Source organism: Cervus canadensis, chromosome 1, assembly GCF_019320065.1.
Source record: "Cervus canadensis isolate Bull #8, Minnesota chromosome 1, ASM1932006v1, whole genome shotgun sequence".
Classification (NCBI taxonomy): domain Eukaryota; kingdom Metazoa; phylum Chordata; class Mammalia; order Artiodactyla; family Cervidae; genus Cervus; species Cervus canadensis.
The window spans coordinates 48986126-49004802 of NC_057386.1; the positions used below are offsets into that span (position 1 = coordinate 48986126).

Genomic DNA, 18677 nt, shown 5'->3' on the forward strand with positions numbered 1-18677 from the left:
TCATCAAGTCAAAAATCTATTACTGATATGTCTCAACATCTTTTACCCCCTAACTTCAGTATATGCTGGTAACAGTATCTATTGAACATAGGATAAGTTGACTAATAAGCAGAAAGGGGATAAAACTGGGAGATGGCAAGAATAGTAGTAATAGCACTTATTTAAAATTGGAATAAGTTCTCTTAAAATTTGAGTTAGGCCATTTGGCAGCTAGACATATGTGGTTCCTCTTTAAAGAGCAAGACAGAAAACTAGGTTTTTATTACCTTTTGCATTTTATTCAGCACCTATTCCTAGATATGATCTGAATAGTATATGAATTAACATAAAACAGAAATTTAAGTATTAAATAATAAAAACACAATTTTACCTTTTAATTCTCCATGACCAATCCTTCCTAGACGGCCAATTACAACTCTCCATGGCAATGAACTCATCTGTACAAGTCCTAAGCACCATTCCCAAAGTTTCTGTAGACCAAATCTTCTAGCAGATCCTTTTTTCCGACGAGCTCTGTTGTATGGAATAGAGACAGTCATAAATATTTCTAAAATTCCTATGATGACATTTCAAAAGAGCTCAAATTTGTGAAAAACTGGTTCCTTCATTTTAGTGCTTGACATTTTTTCACAACTCCTAAATAAGAATACATACAAAATTAAAGGTTTGGTATGCTAGTTTACATTTCGTTTAATACATGCTAAAACATATACTTAAAATTAAACACCATTCACAAATTATCAAAATTCATCAGAGACAGTGCTCTACACCAGAGACTGGCAAGCTTTTTCTTTAAAGGGCCAATATTTTAAGCTTTGCAGGCCATCAAAACTCTTCTACAACAATTCAACTCTGCTGCTGCAGCACGAAACGGACAACAGTTACACAAATAGGTGCGGCCAGATATGGCCCCCAAACTGGAGTTTGCCAACCCTTGCTTCATACTTTAAATTGAAATATATCGAACAAATCCTCCCATACTTCTCAGAACAAACAATGCTATTTTCTGCATGCATGTCCTTTATTAGGCAAGTACATAAGCACTCTCTGGCTGAGCAATAGTAGCTATCATTTGTTGAGTACTTACTGTGTATCAAGCAGCATGCCCAATTAACTTATATGTAACACTTCATTTCATCCTAAGAACCCTTATAAGGCAGATAAAATTATCCTCCTGATTTTACAGAAAAGTAAGCTATAGCTCAGTTGGGTAAAGTAATTTTCTCAAGATCACACAGCCAATAAGCCAGGATTGGGATTTTAATCCAGATCGCTATGACTCTAGCACTGACTCTCTTAACCATCACCTCACTTTTACTTTCAGTAAAATGGCAGCACACCATCTCTGTATTGGGAAGGCAGCATTATTCTCTCTGTTCTCATTCTCATCCTTCACAGATCAATGTTTCTATATCTGCTTCTTCAGTGCCACTATAGCCAAATAAGCAAATTTTTTTTTTTTGGCATATAACCAATTTCTGACCTTAAAACTACAGAATGTTTATAAAAGAAAGAAGAAAATAAAGGAGAGAACCAAAACTGAAAAATCAAAAGTTACTTCATGGACTTTCATGTTCTCTTAGGCAATGTTCACTAGCTTTGAAATATGGTATCAGTGTGTCTATTAAGTGACAATTCAATACAAGGTTCATCTGTTGTAAACTCTTAGTTACAGCCTTCATGAATAACTAGTCATGATACCTAATTACTATCAAGAAGAATTCTAAAGAGGGCCACCATTTTCAGAAGACACTCCAATATTTAAATAGTAAAATTTTTCATTGTTGTTTAGTCACTAAGTCATATCTGACTCTTTTGTATCCCTCTGGACTGTAGCCTGCCAGGTTCCTCCATTCCAGGGATTTCCCAGGCAACGATACTGGAGTTGGTTGCCATTTCATTTCCCAGGGGATCTTCCTCACCCAGGGATCAAACCCATGTCTCCTGCACTGACAGGTGGGTTCTTTACCACTGAGCCACCAGAGAAGCCCAAAATTTTCAGTGAATAAAGTTAATTTCGTTTATTAGGGACTGTATCTTAGATGGTACATGAGAAAAATAAATGTTCTAGAAGCTTTACTGGATTTTAAATTGCAAATGACCTTCTAGTCCCATGTTTCAAAATCTGTTAGCCTAAAATCATTACCTCAAGGTTTACTATATACAATTTAGGGGCTTTAATCTCTTTTGTCTATTTAACAGATTAATCAAAATTATTAATTCCCTTACACAATACAATATAAATATTCACTATAAAAGAAATGAAAAGTACCCATAATCCCAAGACTTAATGTAATGATACATTTAAGAAAATAAAAATACCTGTTTGGAACATCAATGTTAATGATACAAGTTTCTAAAAGTTCTCCATATAGATCTGTGCAAGATGCAAGAATCCATCTTTGATCATGTGATAAACAGTAGCCCACGAAAAGAACATGATATTTCTGTCCAGCTTCCCCAAAGGTTTCTCCTAGCTCTGTTTGTTTATCCTTCACTGGAGCCAGGATAAAAGGAGGTGTGTAAAGTCGAATACACTCTGGTCTCTGTAGAATAAAATGTTAAGTTACTATGGCACCATACAAGCGCAGAAAAATTTTTTATTGAAAATAAAAACCCATTACAAGATAAGTGGAAAATAAGAACTAAAAAGAAACCTGCACTTAGTTTTGCATAACATCCAAAGTAGTCATTTAATAACTTTGGTTACGGAAAACATACTTACATCAGGACTTTTAAGAGCTGTTTCCATGGCTAAACCTGGACCAAAACCAGTCAATGTCTTCACATTGGTTGATGTTGGAAGTGGTCTCCGACACTGGGTAAAGGCCGAAAAAGCCAGAGATTTTAAATGCTGGGTGTAGATTTGTCTATCTTCATGCTTCACAGGTTGCAACAGGTACTGACAGGGAACAATCTAAGAATTAAAGGCAAATATTACAAATGTTAAATTTTTAACAAGAGATAAAAAAAGAATAGTGGGTTTAAAACTCTAAAAATTTTATTAGAAAATTTAAACAGAACCTAAGTAAAATAAAAAATTGTATTTTCTTATCTAGTATATAGATTTTAATATTCAATTATACTAATGAGTTATGTAAAAATCTTTAAACATTTCTACATAGCAGCTATATTGATTAATACTGCCACTGACTGCCATAATCCTATTGTAGTCTATAAAGAAATAATTCAAATTCTCTGCATACAACTTAATGTGATTTTTCTCTACTTTTACTTTATAACCAGTCTCATTTAGAACTCTAGCTTTTATCAGTCCATTCTTGATTTTCTTATTTAAGCCAAAGAATTTAAAAATTAGTTTATATAAAAGTAACACAGGAGAAACATTTACCCTACTTAATGCAATCTTTTTATCCTCCATTATTACTGTGGTATAACTGCAAGTTTATCTTTTATAAACTCTCTAAGATTTCTAATATCATTTAAAATGAAGTCAATAGATAGAATCTGGCTTTTAGAAAATCAATCTAGCTGTGAAATGTCTATCAGGACCAAACTGTTTTAAAAAAACTTGTAACATTTATCATTCTTACCTGTACAGAAACAGTATTCTTAATATGAGGAGGAAGAGTCTGGACCATTTCCAGAAAACAACGAAGTAACCCCAAAGTCCATATATTAGAAGAATTAGTGCTCTCATCTTTATTTTCATATGTAAAAGGGTCAATTATATAAACAACAATTGCAGGTGGATAAGTGATTGCATGTGAATCACCATCTGTGGGGATGCCCACTTTGTCCCGATCCATTGTGCTAAAATTTGAAGGAGAAATAAGACAGTTAGGGAAAAAGCTGTACTCCACCTTCTTAAAATAGCATCAAAGGAAGTTCTTATCCTCTCCCCATTTTGGGGGTGGGGTGCTATCGAGAGCCTCTCTAGAAATGAGGGACACCGTTCCAAACAGAATCATAAATGTTCACAATTTCATGGTGTACAAAGACCCTTGTCATTAAGAGGTTTGCAATTAAAAGAAAGAGAATTCTTAAAACCACAGAGGATAAGAAATGTCAGACAGCGTAGTGCTTATGTGCTAAAACTAAGACAAAAGTTAAGTTAAATGAGCTGCCCGAGATCACAAAGCTGTCTAGAGGCAGAGCTAGACCAAAAAGAAACCAGTTTTCCAGACTTAGTCAGTGGTCTACTACATTTTTAGAAAATACACATTCATTTCATACTTCATAACTTCACTGGTGATTAAGCTTCATTCTTTGATGGCGGTATGAGTTTTTAAAACTCCAAATCTATAGATATTAAAGATGGAAGGATCTAGCTGGGTAATTAAGAGTTTGTTTTTAATAACATTTATAACTTTGGGGAAAACTGCAAGTGGGAGCTGAAAGACATAATCAGGCTCAGGTTAACCTAACCTATAAATCAAAGGGGAATACCTTCTTCATAAAAGGAACAGAGCTGCCATCCCATCATTGTTGTTGTTAAAAATAACTAATGTGATTGGAAGGATTTTCTGAGGTACACAATGCACATTATATCCTTCTGCTCCTACTTTACAGATAAGAAAACACTGGCTCAAAAAGGTTAGGTAACTTTCCTGAAGTGATATAGCCAGTAAACGACAGAGCGAAGATTCAAACCCTGGTATAACTCTTATGCCTCTGAGCAGGGTCATTCAATAGTGACTTATAGATCACTGCAGTGATTTGCACATAATTGACAATTATGTCACAGAATAGACTCAAACATCACAGGACAACTGGACTAGACAGTTTTCAAGGTCTTCATTCCCACTCTGAGATAATACGATAAAGACTTTATGAAAAGTCTTCATCATAATTTTATAGGTAAAATATTCAACATTAAAAACTAAAATTTCAAGGGTAAGAACAAAGGCTCTTCTATATTCTTATTCAGACAGAAGCGGCATATATTTATATTTCTGCAAAATCAGTACATTTAAAGATACCTTTCAGACACATCAGGATGTGGCTGAGTGGGAACCGAAGATGACTCTCCAGAAAGGCCAGCTGTCTGCAGAGCTGAGGGAGGCTGCCCTCCTAGCTGGCTACTCGGAACTGTATTTGCTTGTGTAGACATGGATCCCGCAGCACTACTGTTCATAGTGCCGAAAGGTGGAAATGAAGGTAGTTTATTGGATGACATTCCACTATTCAAGCTGGAGGACAATGAAGATGAAGCTGAAGTTGTGGGTAAGGTTGAGTTAGCTGTGGCAACTGAAGAAGACATTGCAACACCTGAAGTCACTGTCATAGTGCTGCTCACTGTAGGTGCTGGGGTGGCAGACGGAGTATTAGCACTTCCAGTACTCGTCATCTGAGGTGGTGTAATCAAAGACTGACTTGTAGGGGCAACTAAATTTGGCTGGGATAGTAGAGAGCTGTCCAATGGCTGGGAAGCAAGATAAGGACCTAAAGATAATAAAACAAGCAGGATATTTAATTCTTTATTTCACTAATTGGTTCTTTATTTACTATGTGAATAATAACTAGTGGACACTTTTTCAGTAATTACCCTCTCCCTAAGTTGCCTGCTAACAGTGTAGCACACACTAGCTTATTATTTCCCCTAGAAAGTGAAAAAAAAAAACGAATTCTGAGTGGAATTGAAAACCACTTTCAACTGAAAAACCAACAGATAGAAAATTAAAAAAATGATTTCCATGAAATATCCAGCAAAATTTCATTAAACCATTGAAGAGTTCCCTGGTCACAAGTTGAAAAGTGACTATACTGGGGGCTAATTAAATATAAAACAGAGGGGTTCAAATTAAGGGGTTCAAATGATAGGAATGTCTAATGAGGTTCAATGTTTTGGTTTTGTGTCTCTTTGGATTAAGTCTAAAGTAAGTCCATTGATATTTAATTAAGGGTTTTAAAAACAAGTCTCAATAACTGTCATTTTCTTAATTCCAACAAAGAACTATCTTCCGATATTATAGAGGGAACTACAAGTTGTTTTTATCTCTAAACCATTAACAAATCAAGAATCTTAATGTTAATAAACTTACACAAAAAACACATATCTTCCTACTTGATAGGAGCCCTATTGCAGTGATCAAATTTTTTTCTGTAAAGGATCAGATAGTAAATACTTTTGGCTTTGCAAGTTACACAGTCTCTGTCACTACTACTTAGCTCTGATTTTAATAGCACAAAAGGAGGCCCAGACAACCTGTAAATAAATGAATGGCTGTGTTTCATTAAAATATTATTTACAAAAAGTTGGTTGACTGGGTCATACTTTGCTAAAATTGGCCTTATACAACAAATATAAATTCAATACCTAGGTCATATCTGCAGACTTGTGCATAAAGCTTGAGTTTAGAAAATGCTTCACTGTTACCATCAGCTGCCTGAGAAAACCATTCTGCTACCAACTTTTCTGATAGCTTCTTTGATGCAGTAGATCCAACTCTCATGATCCCATCCGTCAATAATCGAGAAATAGGTCTATGCTGACCCAATCGACAAGACTATAAATATACACACAGAAATCAGAATTAGTGAATTTGCTATTTTTTTTTAGTACATATCATAAACTAAAGCATTGAAGCTATTTAAAAAATAAGCTTTATCATTTATAATTAACATTTGGAATAAAAATATTAAAGGAGAAAAAGTGCCATAGGTCTTTATGCTTTTTACATTAGAAATCCATTAAATTTCTATCAAAGTTATCTCCAATGAAATAAAACACCTAGATAACAGCACTAAAACCACGTACTTTGAATAACAAAAATTTGCAGCCATTTTAAGTTGTATAACTATTTCAAATCATGTATATAACTACAAATATCCAGCTCTCCCTCAAATTCTGTTGGCCACTATGGTTTGTTATAGGAAGTCCAATTTCAAATAGGTTTGCAACACTGGGTTACGAAAATTTATGACAAAGAATTTCTTTACTGTAAGAATTTCAAAGGCTTTAATAATCTAACATGTATAATGAATCTCTAAAAGGTAAACAGATATACAATATCTCCCCAAACCTATCTAACTATGGAATTTTTTTCTCAGAAGATTTTGCAGGACTAGCGTTCTAAATAACACACTTTGGAAATACTTTTACAAGACACATTACAGATACCTTGCAATTTATTAAGTAGAACATTAATGAGGAACGAAACTGGCACAAAATAATGATTCAGGTTGTAAAAGAAATTTTAAAGACTAGACTTCCAAGTATTTGTAGGAAAAGGAAAATACCATCGGTCCTTCATATTCTTAGGTTCCGCAATCACAGATTCAACCAACCATGGATCAAAAATATTAAAAAAAAAAAATCAAAAAAGTTTCAAAAAGCAAAACTTGAATTCCCACATCTGCAACTACTTACATAGCATTAGCTATTGTAAGTAATCTAGAGAAGATTTAAAGTATAAGTGAGGATGTGTGTAGATTATATGCAAATACTATGACATTTTATATAAGAGATTGGGCATCCATAGATTTTAGTATCTGCAAGGGATCCTAGAATCAATACCCTCAGGATACTCAGGAATGACTACAAAATGAAGACTTTATGTTCCAGAGTACTTAAAATTTATAATCATTGCTCTCAATGATCAATACAACATAAGAATTATAACTTAAAAGACCAGCCAAGAATTTCAGAAAGAAAATGAGTCTTAGAGAGGCCTATCATAGCTGTATTTTACAATGAGCAAAGTAAGAACCTGAGGTCCTGGAGAATTAAGACAATAATTCTTTTTTTTTAAGACTAGAATTTTTTAAAATGTAATTTTTTTCCTAGCCATTGAACAACATTACCCTTTCCTTCAGAAAAAGATCTTAAATGTGATGTATATGCACCCAATGTTTTCCCCTCAGTATAGCAACTTCCACTGTGAGTCATGGCACACACATCTAACAAAGATCTGGGTCAAAGCTGTAAAGAATGTAACCTGCTGGTACAAGAACTAAACATCTAGCCTGACATCATTATTCTTCTTTACCAATCAACTGAAATATTCAATATATTTTATATATAAACATACAAATCATAAGGTGTTTTAAAATGACCTTTTAAAGCACCTACCTCATATATTGCAGTAAGATCTCTAAAAAAGCTTTTGGCTCCATTTAACAAGGCTTCATTTTCTGGACAGAGTACAACATAGGCTATATCTCTTTGAGATCCATAGGGTTCCAGCATAAGTCTCTCCCAGTAAGGGAGAGCAAATGGAGAAAGCACCAGAAAATCAAAATCATAACCCAACAAAAACGTGGGGATTGGCAGTGGTTCTGGGGATTCATCAGTTCCTAAATAAGAAAAGACGTATTTTAAGAAAAGATCTAAAAAAAAAATCTAAAAAAAAAAAAAAAAAAGAAAAGATCTAAAAGAGGAACATTTAAATGTCAGGAGTTAGTGAAGTTATTATTAGCAGTAAAAATATTTAGTTAAAGACAAAAATGCCTAAAAGTCAGTGACTGAGACTTTTACAGTTAGAAATTTACTAAACCATCTGTATGAAACATGTGACTTATACCTTCACTTAAATGAAAAAAATTAATTTGGGTGAAAAACTTATCAGTACAAAATAAAATATGGGAGGCAGAGTTTTTTAAAATATTAGTTTCAGGTGTACAACATAGTGATTTGACATTTTTTTTTTTTTGTGATTTGACATTTTTATACGTTATAAAATCATCACCAAAATAAGATCTATTATTATTCATCATCACAGAAAGTTGTTATAATTTTACTGAATGAATTCCCCATGTGTACATTACATCCCCATGATTTATTTTGATTTATTTATTTATTTTGATTTATTTATTTTATAGTTGGAAGTTTGTACCTGTTAATCCCTTTCAACCAATATCATCATCATTTTATTTTGAATAAATTTAGACTAGAGAAAATCTTTGCAGGCATAATGTAAAACCTGTACATTTATAAACCGATCAATCTGGACTTCTCTGGTGGTCCAGTAGTCAAGAATCCACCTGCCAGAGCAGGGGACATGGGTTCAATCCCTGGTCTGAGAATATTCCACATGCCAGGGGGCAACAAGCCCATGTGTTACAACTACTGAAGCCCACGCACCTAGAGCCCGTGCTCTGTAACAAGAGAAACCACAGCAATGAGAAGCCTGCACACCACAACTAGAGAGCAACCCCACTCACTGCAACTAGATAAAGTCCACACGCAGCAATCTTCATTGCTTCAAACAGCAAGGGCAAAAATTAATAATAAACATAAAATTTAAAACTAAAAAATAAATAATAAAAACGATTAATCTGACAATATAAATTTTAAATTGTGGCATGAAAAAACACTACTAGCAAAGCCAAACAATTAAAAACAAAACAGAAGAAAAGATTTGCAACACATATAACAAAAGGTTAATTCTCTTCCCATAGAAAGGGAACCTATAAATCCATAAGAAAATGATCAACATCATAACAGAAAAATGGGCAAAGGATACGAACAAAGTTCACAAAATCCAGAAATATCAAAGTTCACAAAACCCAGAAATACCTTACACATAAAAAGATGCTCAATCTCATTAAGAGCAAGGAATTTAAAATAATTAATAGCAAGTGCTACATGCCAGATAATGTTTAAAGATCTTTACATATATTAAGTAACTTAACCCCATGAAAACCATGAGGCAGATACTAATATTAACTTGATTTTAGAGGTGAGAAAGCAGGAATAGAAGAGTTAATGACTTGTCCAGTGTCACACAAGAAGTGGCACAGATGGGATTAGAATTCAGGAAATCTACCCTTACAGTCTGTACCATTCTACCATTCAAACTATAAAGAAACACACCGTTTTCTCCGATCTACTCAGCACCTTACTGGCAAAGGTTTGGGGAAACAGGCATTTTATTGGTGGGAGCTTAGACTGCTATGGCAAGGAGCAATTTGGCAATATTTTTTTAAAAGAAATACACACATGCTTTAAGCCAGGGATTGTGTACATTATAGAAAAATAGTTGTAATGATAATGATGTAATCAATATATATCCATAAACAGAGTAGGCTGGTAAAAATTACATCATATGTAAAGAATAATGCAATATATGCAGCCCTTAAAAAAAAAAAAAAGAGAGCTCCTTATGTTACTGATCAGTAAGGTGCAGAACTCTGTGTCTACCATTTTGACTTTTAAAAACAATGTAAAAATACTAAAACAACAAATGCTGGAGAGAGTATGGAGAAAAGGGAACCCTGCTACACTGTATGTGGGAATGCAAATTGGTATAACCATTATGGAGAACAATATGAAAGGTCCTCAAAAAACTTAGAAATACCATATGATCCAGCAATCCCACTCCTGAGCATGTATCTGAAGAAAATCATAATCCCAAAGGATACATGCACCCCAGTGTTCATTGCAGCACTATTTACAACAGCCGAGGCATGGAAGCAATCTAAGTGTCCACTGAAAAAGAAATGGACAAAGAAGACATGGTACAAATATTGTTGTTTAGTTGCTAAGTCGTGTCTGACTCTTTGCAACCCTATGGACTATAGCCCACCAGGCTCCTCTGTCCATGAGATTCTCAGGCAAGAATATTGGCGTTAAAAAGAAAAAAAAAAAAAAAAAGAATATGGGAGTGGATTGCCATTTCCTTCTCCAGAGGATCTTCCTGACCAGGGGTCGAACCTGGGTCTCCTGTGTGGCAGGCAGGTTCTCTACCACTGGCCTACCTGGGAAGCTCAGTGCATACATATACAACGGAATGTGTGTGTGCTGTGTGCTAAGTCACTTCAGTCACGTCTGACTCTGTGCAGCCCTATGGACCGTAGCCCGCCAGGCTCTTCTGTCCACAGGATTCTCCAGGTAAGAATACCATGCTTAGGTTGCCATGTAGGTTGCCATGCCCTTCTCCAGGGGACCTTTCCAACCCAGGGATTGAACCCAGATCTCTTATGTCTCCTGCACTGGCAAGTGGGTTCTTTACCTCTAGGGCCACCTGGGAAGCCCTACAATGGAATATTACTCAGCAATAAAAAAGAATGAAAGAATCCCATTTGCAGCAACATGCATGGACCTAGAAATTATTATACTAAATAAGTCAGACAGAGAAAGACAAATATCATATGATATTACTCAGCTGTGGCATCTACTTAAAAAAAGATACAAATCAACTTATTTGCAAAAACAGAAACATACTTACATCTATTGAAAACAAACTTACTATTACTAAAGGGGAAATGGAGGGGGGAGGGATAAATCGGAAGCTTGTGATATACACACTACTACACATAATCAACAAGGACCTACTATATAACCCTACTCAAGATTCTGTGATAATCTATATGAGAAAAGAATCTAAGAAAGAACAAATATATGTATAACTAAATCATTTTGTTGCACACCTGAAACTAACACATTGTAAACCAACCATATGCCAATAAAATTATTTTTAAAAAAACAGAAAAAAATAAAAAGAAACTAAAAGTACTATCATTAAACTGCAATTTTCACTGAGTATCAAGGTTGTTTTTTTTTTTTTTTTATAATTGCGTCTTTGTTGTTGCACACAGGCTTTCTTTAATTGCAGCGAGCGGGGGTTACTCTCTAGTTGTAGTGCATAGGATTCTCATTGCAATGATTTCTCTTGTTGCAGAGCATGGACTCTAGGCACCTGGACTTCAATAGTTGCAGGTCACAGGCTCTACAGTGCTAGCTTATGTGCTTAGTTGCTCTGTGGCTTGTGGGATCTTCAAGGACCAGGGATAGAACCTGTGTCCTCTGCATTGGCAGGCAGATTCTTAACCACTGAGTCACCAGGGAAGCCCCAAATATCTTTTTTTTTTAATGAAATTTAAATTATTTACCCATTAATAAAAGGAGGAAAAGGAAAATATGAGCAAATCTACTACTTCTGTACATGATGCATTCTAAAACCATGCAAAAAACTCAAGGATTTCAATGCTAAAAACTGTTATTCCAAATATATTTTAAAGTTCCAATTACATCTCATCTTTCACAGACAATTTTTTCCCCTCTAGAGACAATGTTCAACAGATAGTTTAAGTATTTTGAATGTTCCTTCCATTACAGTTGATCACAAATCTACTGTGTACTATGTGGGAGTTACTCTTGTCATAACTGGCAAATTTCATGTTTTTTTTCCTAAAGGAAGACCTTTGGGCCTCTTATCACTAGTATTATCCTTTTCTTTTTATCTCATTTTTCATTCAATTTTGTATGTAAAATGGTAACTTACAAGAAAAGTAGTGTATCAATCCTTTTAATATGATTCTTTCTTAGCAAAGAATCTTACTGGTCAGTGTAACATGTAAGAGCAAGCTGTTCTTTCTAAAGTGAGGTTGGAAAATTCCGTAAATTGAATGCTGAAAATGTTTCAAGTGAGGAAGGCTGAGATTGACCACAATGGCCTTAAGTCAAGCATATGCCACAGAAATAAGGAAGATAAACGTGCTTATTAAAGTTAGGTAAAGATACTGAGAACTGATATGAAATAAGTCAATAAGTATGATTGTAAATTACTTACCATAAGAGCCTCGGCCAGCCATTTTATGAAATTGTTGCCAAGTGAGAGGACCTTGAACCCCCCAAGGTCTTACTGTTCTTTTTTTCTGAATAGCATCCTGAAGAACTGGCTGAAGCGATAGGAGCATTCGAAGTATATCCTGTGAGCACTGCACACTCACATCTACAACCATTAAAAAAAGAAGAATTGCTATTGTCAACACACAAAAAATTTTAAGATAACAAAGAAATCCATCTAGGAAAATAAGTTCAGCTCTACATCACCAAGATTAAGCATCTGCTTGTGGTTTTTTTTTTTCTTTATTTTTAGTTAGAGGTTAATTACTTTACAATATTATAGTGGTTTTTGCCATACACTGACATGAATCAGCCATGGATTTACCTGTGTTCCCCATTCCGATACCCACCTCCCTCCCCATCCCATCCCTCTGGGTCATCCCAGTGCACCAGCCCTGAGCACTTCTCTCATGCATCCAACATGGGCTGGCGATCTGTTTCACACTTGATAATATACATGTTTCAATGCTATTCTCTCAGATCACCCCACCCTCGCCTTCTCCCACAGAGTCCAAAAGTCTGTTCTATACATCTGTGTCTCTTTTTCTGTCCTGCATATAGGGTTATCGTTACCATCTTTTTAAATTCCATACATATAAGCATCTGCTTGTATAGAGAACTATATTAAGTTCTATCTAAAATGATCTGTGCGTGCATGCTAAGTCACTTCAGTTGTGTCTGACTCTTTGCAACCCTAAAGACTGTAGCCTGCCAGGATCCTATCCATGGGATTCTCCAGGGAAGAATACTGGAGTGGGTTGCCATGCCCTCCTCCAGTGGATCTTCCTGAACCAGGGATTGAACCCATGTCTCTTATGTCTCCTGCATTCACAGGCAGGTTCTTTATCACTAAAATCACCTATAGAGATGATTTTTCTAGGTATTTAAAACCAAGAAGAAACATAATTAAAAACTTATCATAACTTTATAAAGTCATTCATTAGCTCATTAACCGATTTATAAATCAAATCAATTTCTTCCTTTTTGCATTTATTTTGATTGTCTTTGGTGCTCATAGGTACCTTAGTAGAAAGAACACTACCTCATACAGAAATGGATTATTAATTATCCACTTTATATACCTCTACTTTGGTAAAAAGATCAGATAAATAACACTGGTTACAATGATTAAAGTTTAATTTGTGAAAAATAGTAAACTGTAACAATTCTAAAGTATATAATTTGCATAGTAACAGATAATAAACTTGTTCACACTGCTAGATAGTGTCATAATGCCCACACATACTTTATAAACCTAGACTTAAATACCCACACATATTTTTATACGGGATTGGGAATACATGTAAATCCATGGCTGATTCATATCAATGTATGACAAAACCCACTGGAAAAAAAAAAAAAATACCCACACATATTTTTATAAACCTAGACTTAATAGATTTACAGATTATCAAATTATTATGATCCACATTTCTGACCAACTATTAGAATGGATATGAAAGGTGATGCTCTTAAACATCAAATGACTTTTTAAAAAACCATGAAATCTTCCTAATATAATTAATCTGTCCCTTGAGCATGGCTCAGTTGTATCATTACATCTTCTTTGAGCACTCTGTTACATTAAATCATTCAACTTTAATTCATTATTATTATTGCCTAATTTATAATTTCTTGCTTTAATTCCCTATATCTATAAATAGTGTACAGAACCAGAAATAATTTCAGATATACTGTTGAATAATTATTATACTTAATAAACTAGTATATACATAACAAAAATACTATTTAAAATGATAAGAGCTATTTAAAGTGGACTGATAATACACTAGTAAATAAAAAATAGGTTTTAAAACTGGAAGATATTTTACACAAATAGAACTGTGTATTGATATGTGTTTACATAAAATCTAGAAAAAGCTGTCACTGGCTAAGGTTGTTTATCATAATCAAATGGGGAACTTTTATAAAACACATATACAGAGCTTACCCTGAGAAATTCTGATCTGAGTAAAGTTCAGGAATTTACAGTTTGATTCTAATTCAGAGAGATTCTCATTCACAATCTTTCATTATAAAAAAACATATAACAAAGACCTACTATGGTTCAGGAATTATGCTAGCTGCTGGGAATACTGTGAAATACATTCTTATTCACGTCTTCAGGGATCTTATCATCTTGTGGGGAGGAATGCATGAAAAAGAATATAACTGCATATTATGACAAGTGCAAGGTCTCAAAGCTGAAATCTGGTTGGAAAGCAATGGTTTTAGAATATACTAATTTTTAAGAGTGATCATGAAGAATAGATATTCTGTTGAGTAGAACAGAAATAAGCATCCAGAAATAAAACTTCGTATTTACAGTCAATTAATTTTTGACAAAGGTGCCAACACAATTTAATGTGAAAAGATAATCTTTTCAACAAACGGTTCTAGGGCAATTGGATATTCATGTGCAAAAGAATAAAACTGAAACTCTTCCTTACATGATATACCAAAGTTAATTCAGAATGGATCATAGATGTAAATATGTGATAAAACAATAAAACTCATAGAAAAAAATAGAAGTAAATTTTCATGACTTAGGATTAAAGTCTTTTTAGATATGGCACCAAAAGTACAAACCAAAAGTACAAACCTTTAAAAAGGACAAAAGAAAGTAATATACTGAACTTCATCAAAATTAAAAACTCTTCTGCTTCAAATGACACCATCAAGAAAGTGAAAAGACAAACCAGAGAAAAGAAGAAAATATGTGCAGATGTTAAGAAACTTATATCTAAAAGATATAAAGAACACTCACAACTCAATAATGAAAAGACCAAAAAACCTAACTTAAAAATGGGCAAAGGATCTGAAAAGACATTTCTCCAAAGAAAAAATACAAACAGGCAATAAACACATGAAAAGACACTCAGCATCATTAGTCATTAGGGAAATGCAAATCAAAACGATGAGATAATACTTCACAATCCAGTATGATGATGATGATGGTAATAATTACAAACACATGATGATAAGTGTTAATGAGAATGTGGAAAAAGTGGAACCCTCACACACTGCAACGGGAATGTAAAATGGAGCAGCTGCTTTAGAAAAGAGTCTGGCAATTTCTCAAAGGTAAAACAGAGTTATCAAGTTCACTCAAGACCAATAAAAATATATGTTTACACAAAAACTTGTACACAAATGTTCAGTGTATCATTATTCATATCAGCCAAAGAGGGGAAATAATCCAAATGCCCATCAACAGATGAATGGGTAAATAAAATGTGGTATATGCATAAATAGAATCTTATTTGGCAATAAAAATGAATTAAGTACTAATCCATGCTAAAACCTGGATGAACCCTGAAAAACTACACTAAGAAAAAGAAGTCAATCACAAAAGACCATATAGCGTATAATATTATTTACATGGAGTATATAAAAGAGGCAAATCTATAAAGACAGAAAGTAGACTGGTAGTTGCCCAGTGCAAGGAGGGGGTGGTTGGAGGAAAACAGGAGTGATCACTAATAAATACAGATTTTGTGGATGATGAAAATGTCCTAAAATTGATCGTGGTGATGGCTACACAAGTCTGTGCTAACTAAAAACCATTCAGTTGTTCACTACAAAAGGATGAATTGTATGATATGCCAAAATTGCTTAGAGTGATCATGCAGTGGTGTAACGATGGGGCTGGGGCAATTTTTACATCTATTCATCTATATCAGATTCTTAACTTTCTTTTCAGAAAGTATGTATTTTTTATAATTAGAACAAAGCTTTTCCTATTTTGAGAAAAATAAACATTACCGTTAAATTACGAACTCTTAATTCTAACAAATATTTCAACACCTTGGACTTCTGGCCATCTACTACATGCCATCTACTACCAGGTACTATTTTAGGTATTTGGACATAACAAACAAAACAGACAAAAATCCTTTCTTGTACACAGAACTTGCACAGAGTGAACTTAATGGGGTGAGAGATAATAATTAATACATTATGCAATATGCTTAGAAGGTAATAAGCAAACATTAGGGGGAGAAACACTAGGAGGAGGAGGCCATCTCATGTGAAGAGTTGACTCACTGGAAAAGACCCTGATGCTGGGAGGGATTAGGGGCGGGAGGAGAAGGGGACGACAGAGGATGAGATGGCTGGATGACATCACCGACTCCATGGACATGGGTTTGAGTAAGCTCCGGGAGTTGGTGGTGGACAGGGAGGCCTGGCGTGCTGCAATTCATGGGGTCGCAGAGTCGGACATGACTGAGCGACTGAACTGAACTGAACTGAGGGGGAGAAAGCAAAAGGAGCAGGATGGGGGAGATAAAGAGTGGTTTGCAATTTTACACTAAGATGACTTCTGACAAAAGTAAAGAGATAAGAGCGTTATTCATGTAAATACCTGGAAGAACAGGTATTCTGTCCAAAGCAGAGGAAACAATTGGGGCAAAGGTACTAATGTATTAAATAGGAGCTTGCTACTATTTAATGAAGCTGTTATAATTTAATGAAAAAGTACTCCAAGATTGCAAATTTAGGTTTTATAGCATGTCTTTGTATTGAAACTTTAAACTGAAATATAAAGATATTTCTTGTTTTGAATTATTTTCTCAATGTAAGTCCTTAGGATAAAACCCATCTTCACGGCTGCAGAGTTGTCTGTCGTATCAGTCTTTGTTGTGATAAACACAGTGCTCCCTAGGTAAACCACCCAGAATTGCCACTGTTGCTGTTGTTCTGCTGCTCAGTCGTGTCTGACTCTGCAGCCGCACGCACTGCAGCACACCAGGCTTCCCTGTCCTTCACTATCTCCCAGAGTTTGCTCAAACTCATGTCCATTGAGTCAGTGACGCCATCCAACCATCTCATCCTCTGTCATCCCCTTCTCCTCCTACCCTCAATCTTTCTCAGCATCAGGGTCTTCTCTAGTCAGTCTGCTCTTTGCATCAGGTGGCCAAAGTACTGGAGCTTCAGCTTCAGCATCAGTCCTTCCAATGAATACTTAGGGTTAATTTCCTTCAGGACTGACTGATTAGATCTCCTTGCTGTTCAAGGGACTCTCAACAGTCTTCTCCAACACCACAATTCAAAAACGTCAGTTCTTTGGCACTCAGCCTTCTTTACAGTTAAACTTTCACATCCATACATGACTAGTGGAAAAAACCGTAGCTTTGACTATATGGACTTTTGTCAGCAAACTGGTATTCTGCTTTTTACTATGCTGTCTAGGTTGGTCATAGCTTGTCTTCCAAGGACCAAGCGTCTTTTAATTCCATGGCTGCAGTCATCATCTGCAGCGATTTTGGAGCCCAAGAAAATAGTCTGTCACTGTTTCCCCATCTATTTGCCATGAAGTGATGGGACCAAATGCCATAATCTTTGTTTTTTGAATGTTGAGTTTTAAACCAGCCAACTCCTCTATCACCTCCATCAAGAGGCTCTTTAGTTCCTCTTCACTTTCTGCCATAGGGTGATGTCATCTGCGTATCTGAGGTTGTTGATATTTCTCCCAGCAATCTTGATTTCAGCTTGCATTTCATCCAGCCTGGGATTTTGCATGATGTACTGTGCATATATTTCTGTTTCTGCTTTATTGACTATGCCAAAGCCTTTGACTGCATGGATCACAATAAACTGTGGAAAATTCTAAAAGAGATGGGAATACCAGACCACCTGACCTGCCTCTTGAGAAACCTGTATGCAGGTCAGGAAGCAACAGTTAGAAATGGACATGGAACAACAGAATGGTGCCAAATAGGAAATGGAGTACGTCAAGTCTGTATATTGTCGCCCTGCTTATTTAACTTATATGCAGAGTACATCATGAGAAATGCTGGACTGGAGGAAGCAGAGGGTGCAATCAAGATTGCCGGGAGAAATATCAATAACCTCAGATATGCAGATGACAGCACCCTTATGGCAGAAAGTGAAGAGGAACTAAAGAGCCTCTTGATGAAGGTGAAAGAGGAGAGTGAAAAAGTTGGCTTAAAGCTCAATATTCAGAAAACTAAGATCATGGCATCTGGTCCCATCACTTCATGGCAAATAGATGGGGAAACAGTGGCTGACTTTATTTTTCTGGGCTCCAAAATCACTGCAGATGGTGACTGCAGCCGTGAAATTAAAAGACACTTACTCCTTGGAAGCAAAGTTATGACCAACCTAGACAGCACACTGAAAA

General features: G+C 35.3%; 1 protein-coding gene across 2 annotated transcripts in view; it reads right to left on the minus strand.

Moving 5' to 3' along the window:
• The window catches only part of MED13 (mediator complex subunit 13), a 94507-nt gene that overhangs the window by 12941 nt on the left and 62889 nt on the right, over nucleotides 1-18677 (minus strand). For both annotated transcript variants that reach the window (XM_043482308.1, XM_043482317.1), the window contains exons 17-24: nucleotides 12477-12638; nucleotides 8036-8259; nucleotides 6281-6470; nucleotides 4944-5406; nucleotides 3555-3774; nucleotides 2726-2917; nucleotides 2323-2546; nucleotides 371-513 (exon numbers count right to left, since the gene is read on the minus strand). In XM_043482308.1, coding sequence (XP_043338243.1) covers nucleotides 371-513; nucleotides 2323-2546; nucleotides 2726-2917; nucleotides 3555-3774; nucleotides 4944-5406; nucleotides 6281-6470; nucleotides 8036-8259; nucleotides 12477-12638 — 1818 coding nt within the window. The remainder of the gene's footprint in view (nucleotides 1-370; nucleotides 514-2322; nucleotides 2547-2725; nucleotides 2918-3554; nucleotides 3775-4943; nucleotides 5407-6280; nucleotides 6471-8035; nucleotides 8260-12476; nucleotides 12639-18677) is intronic.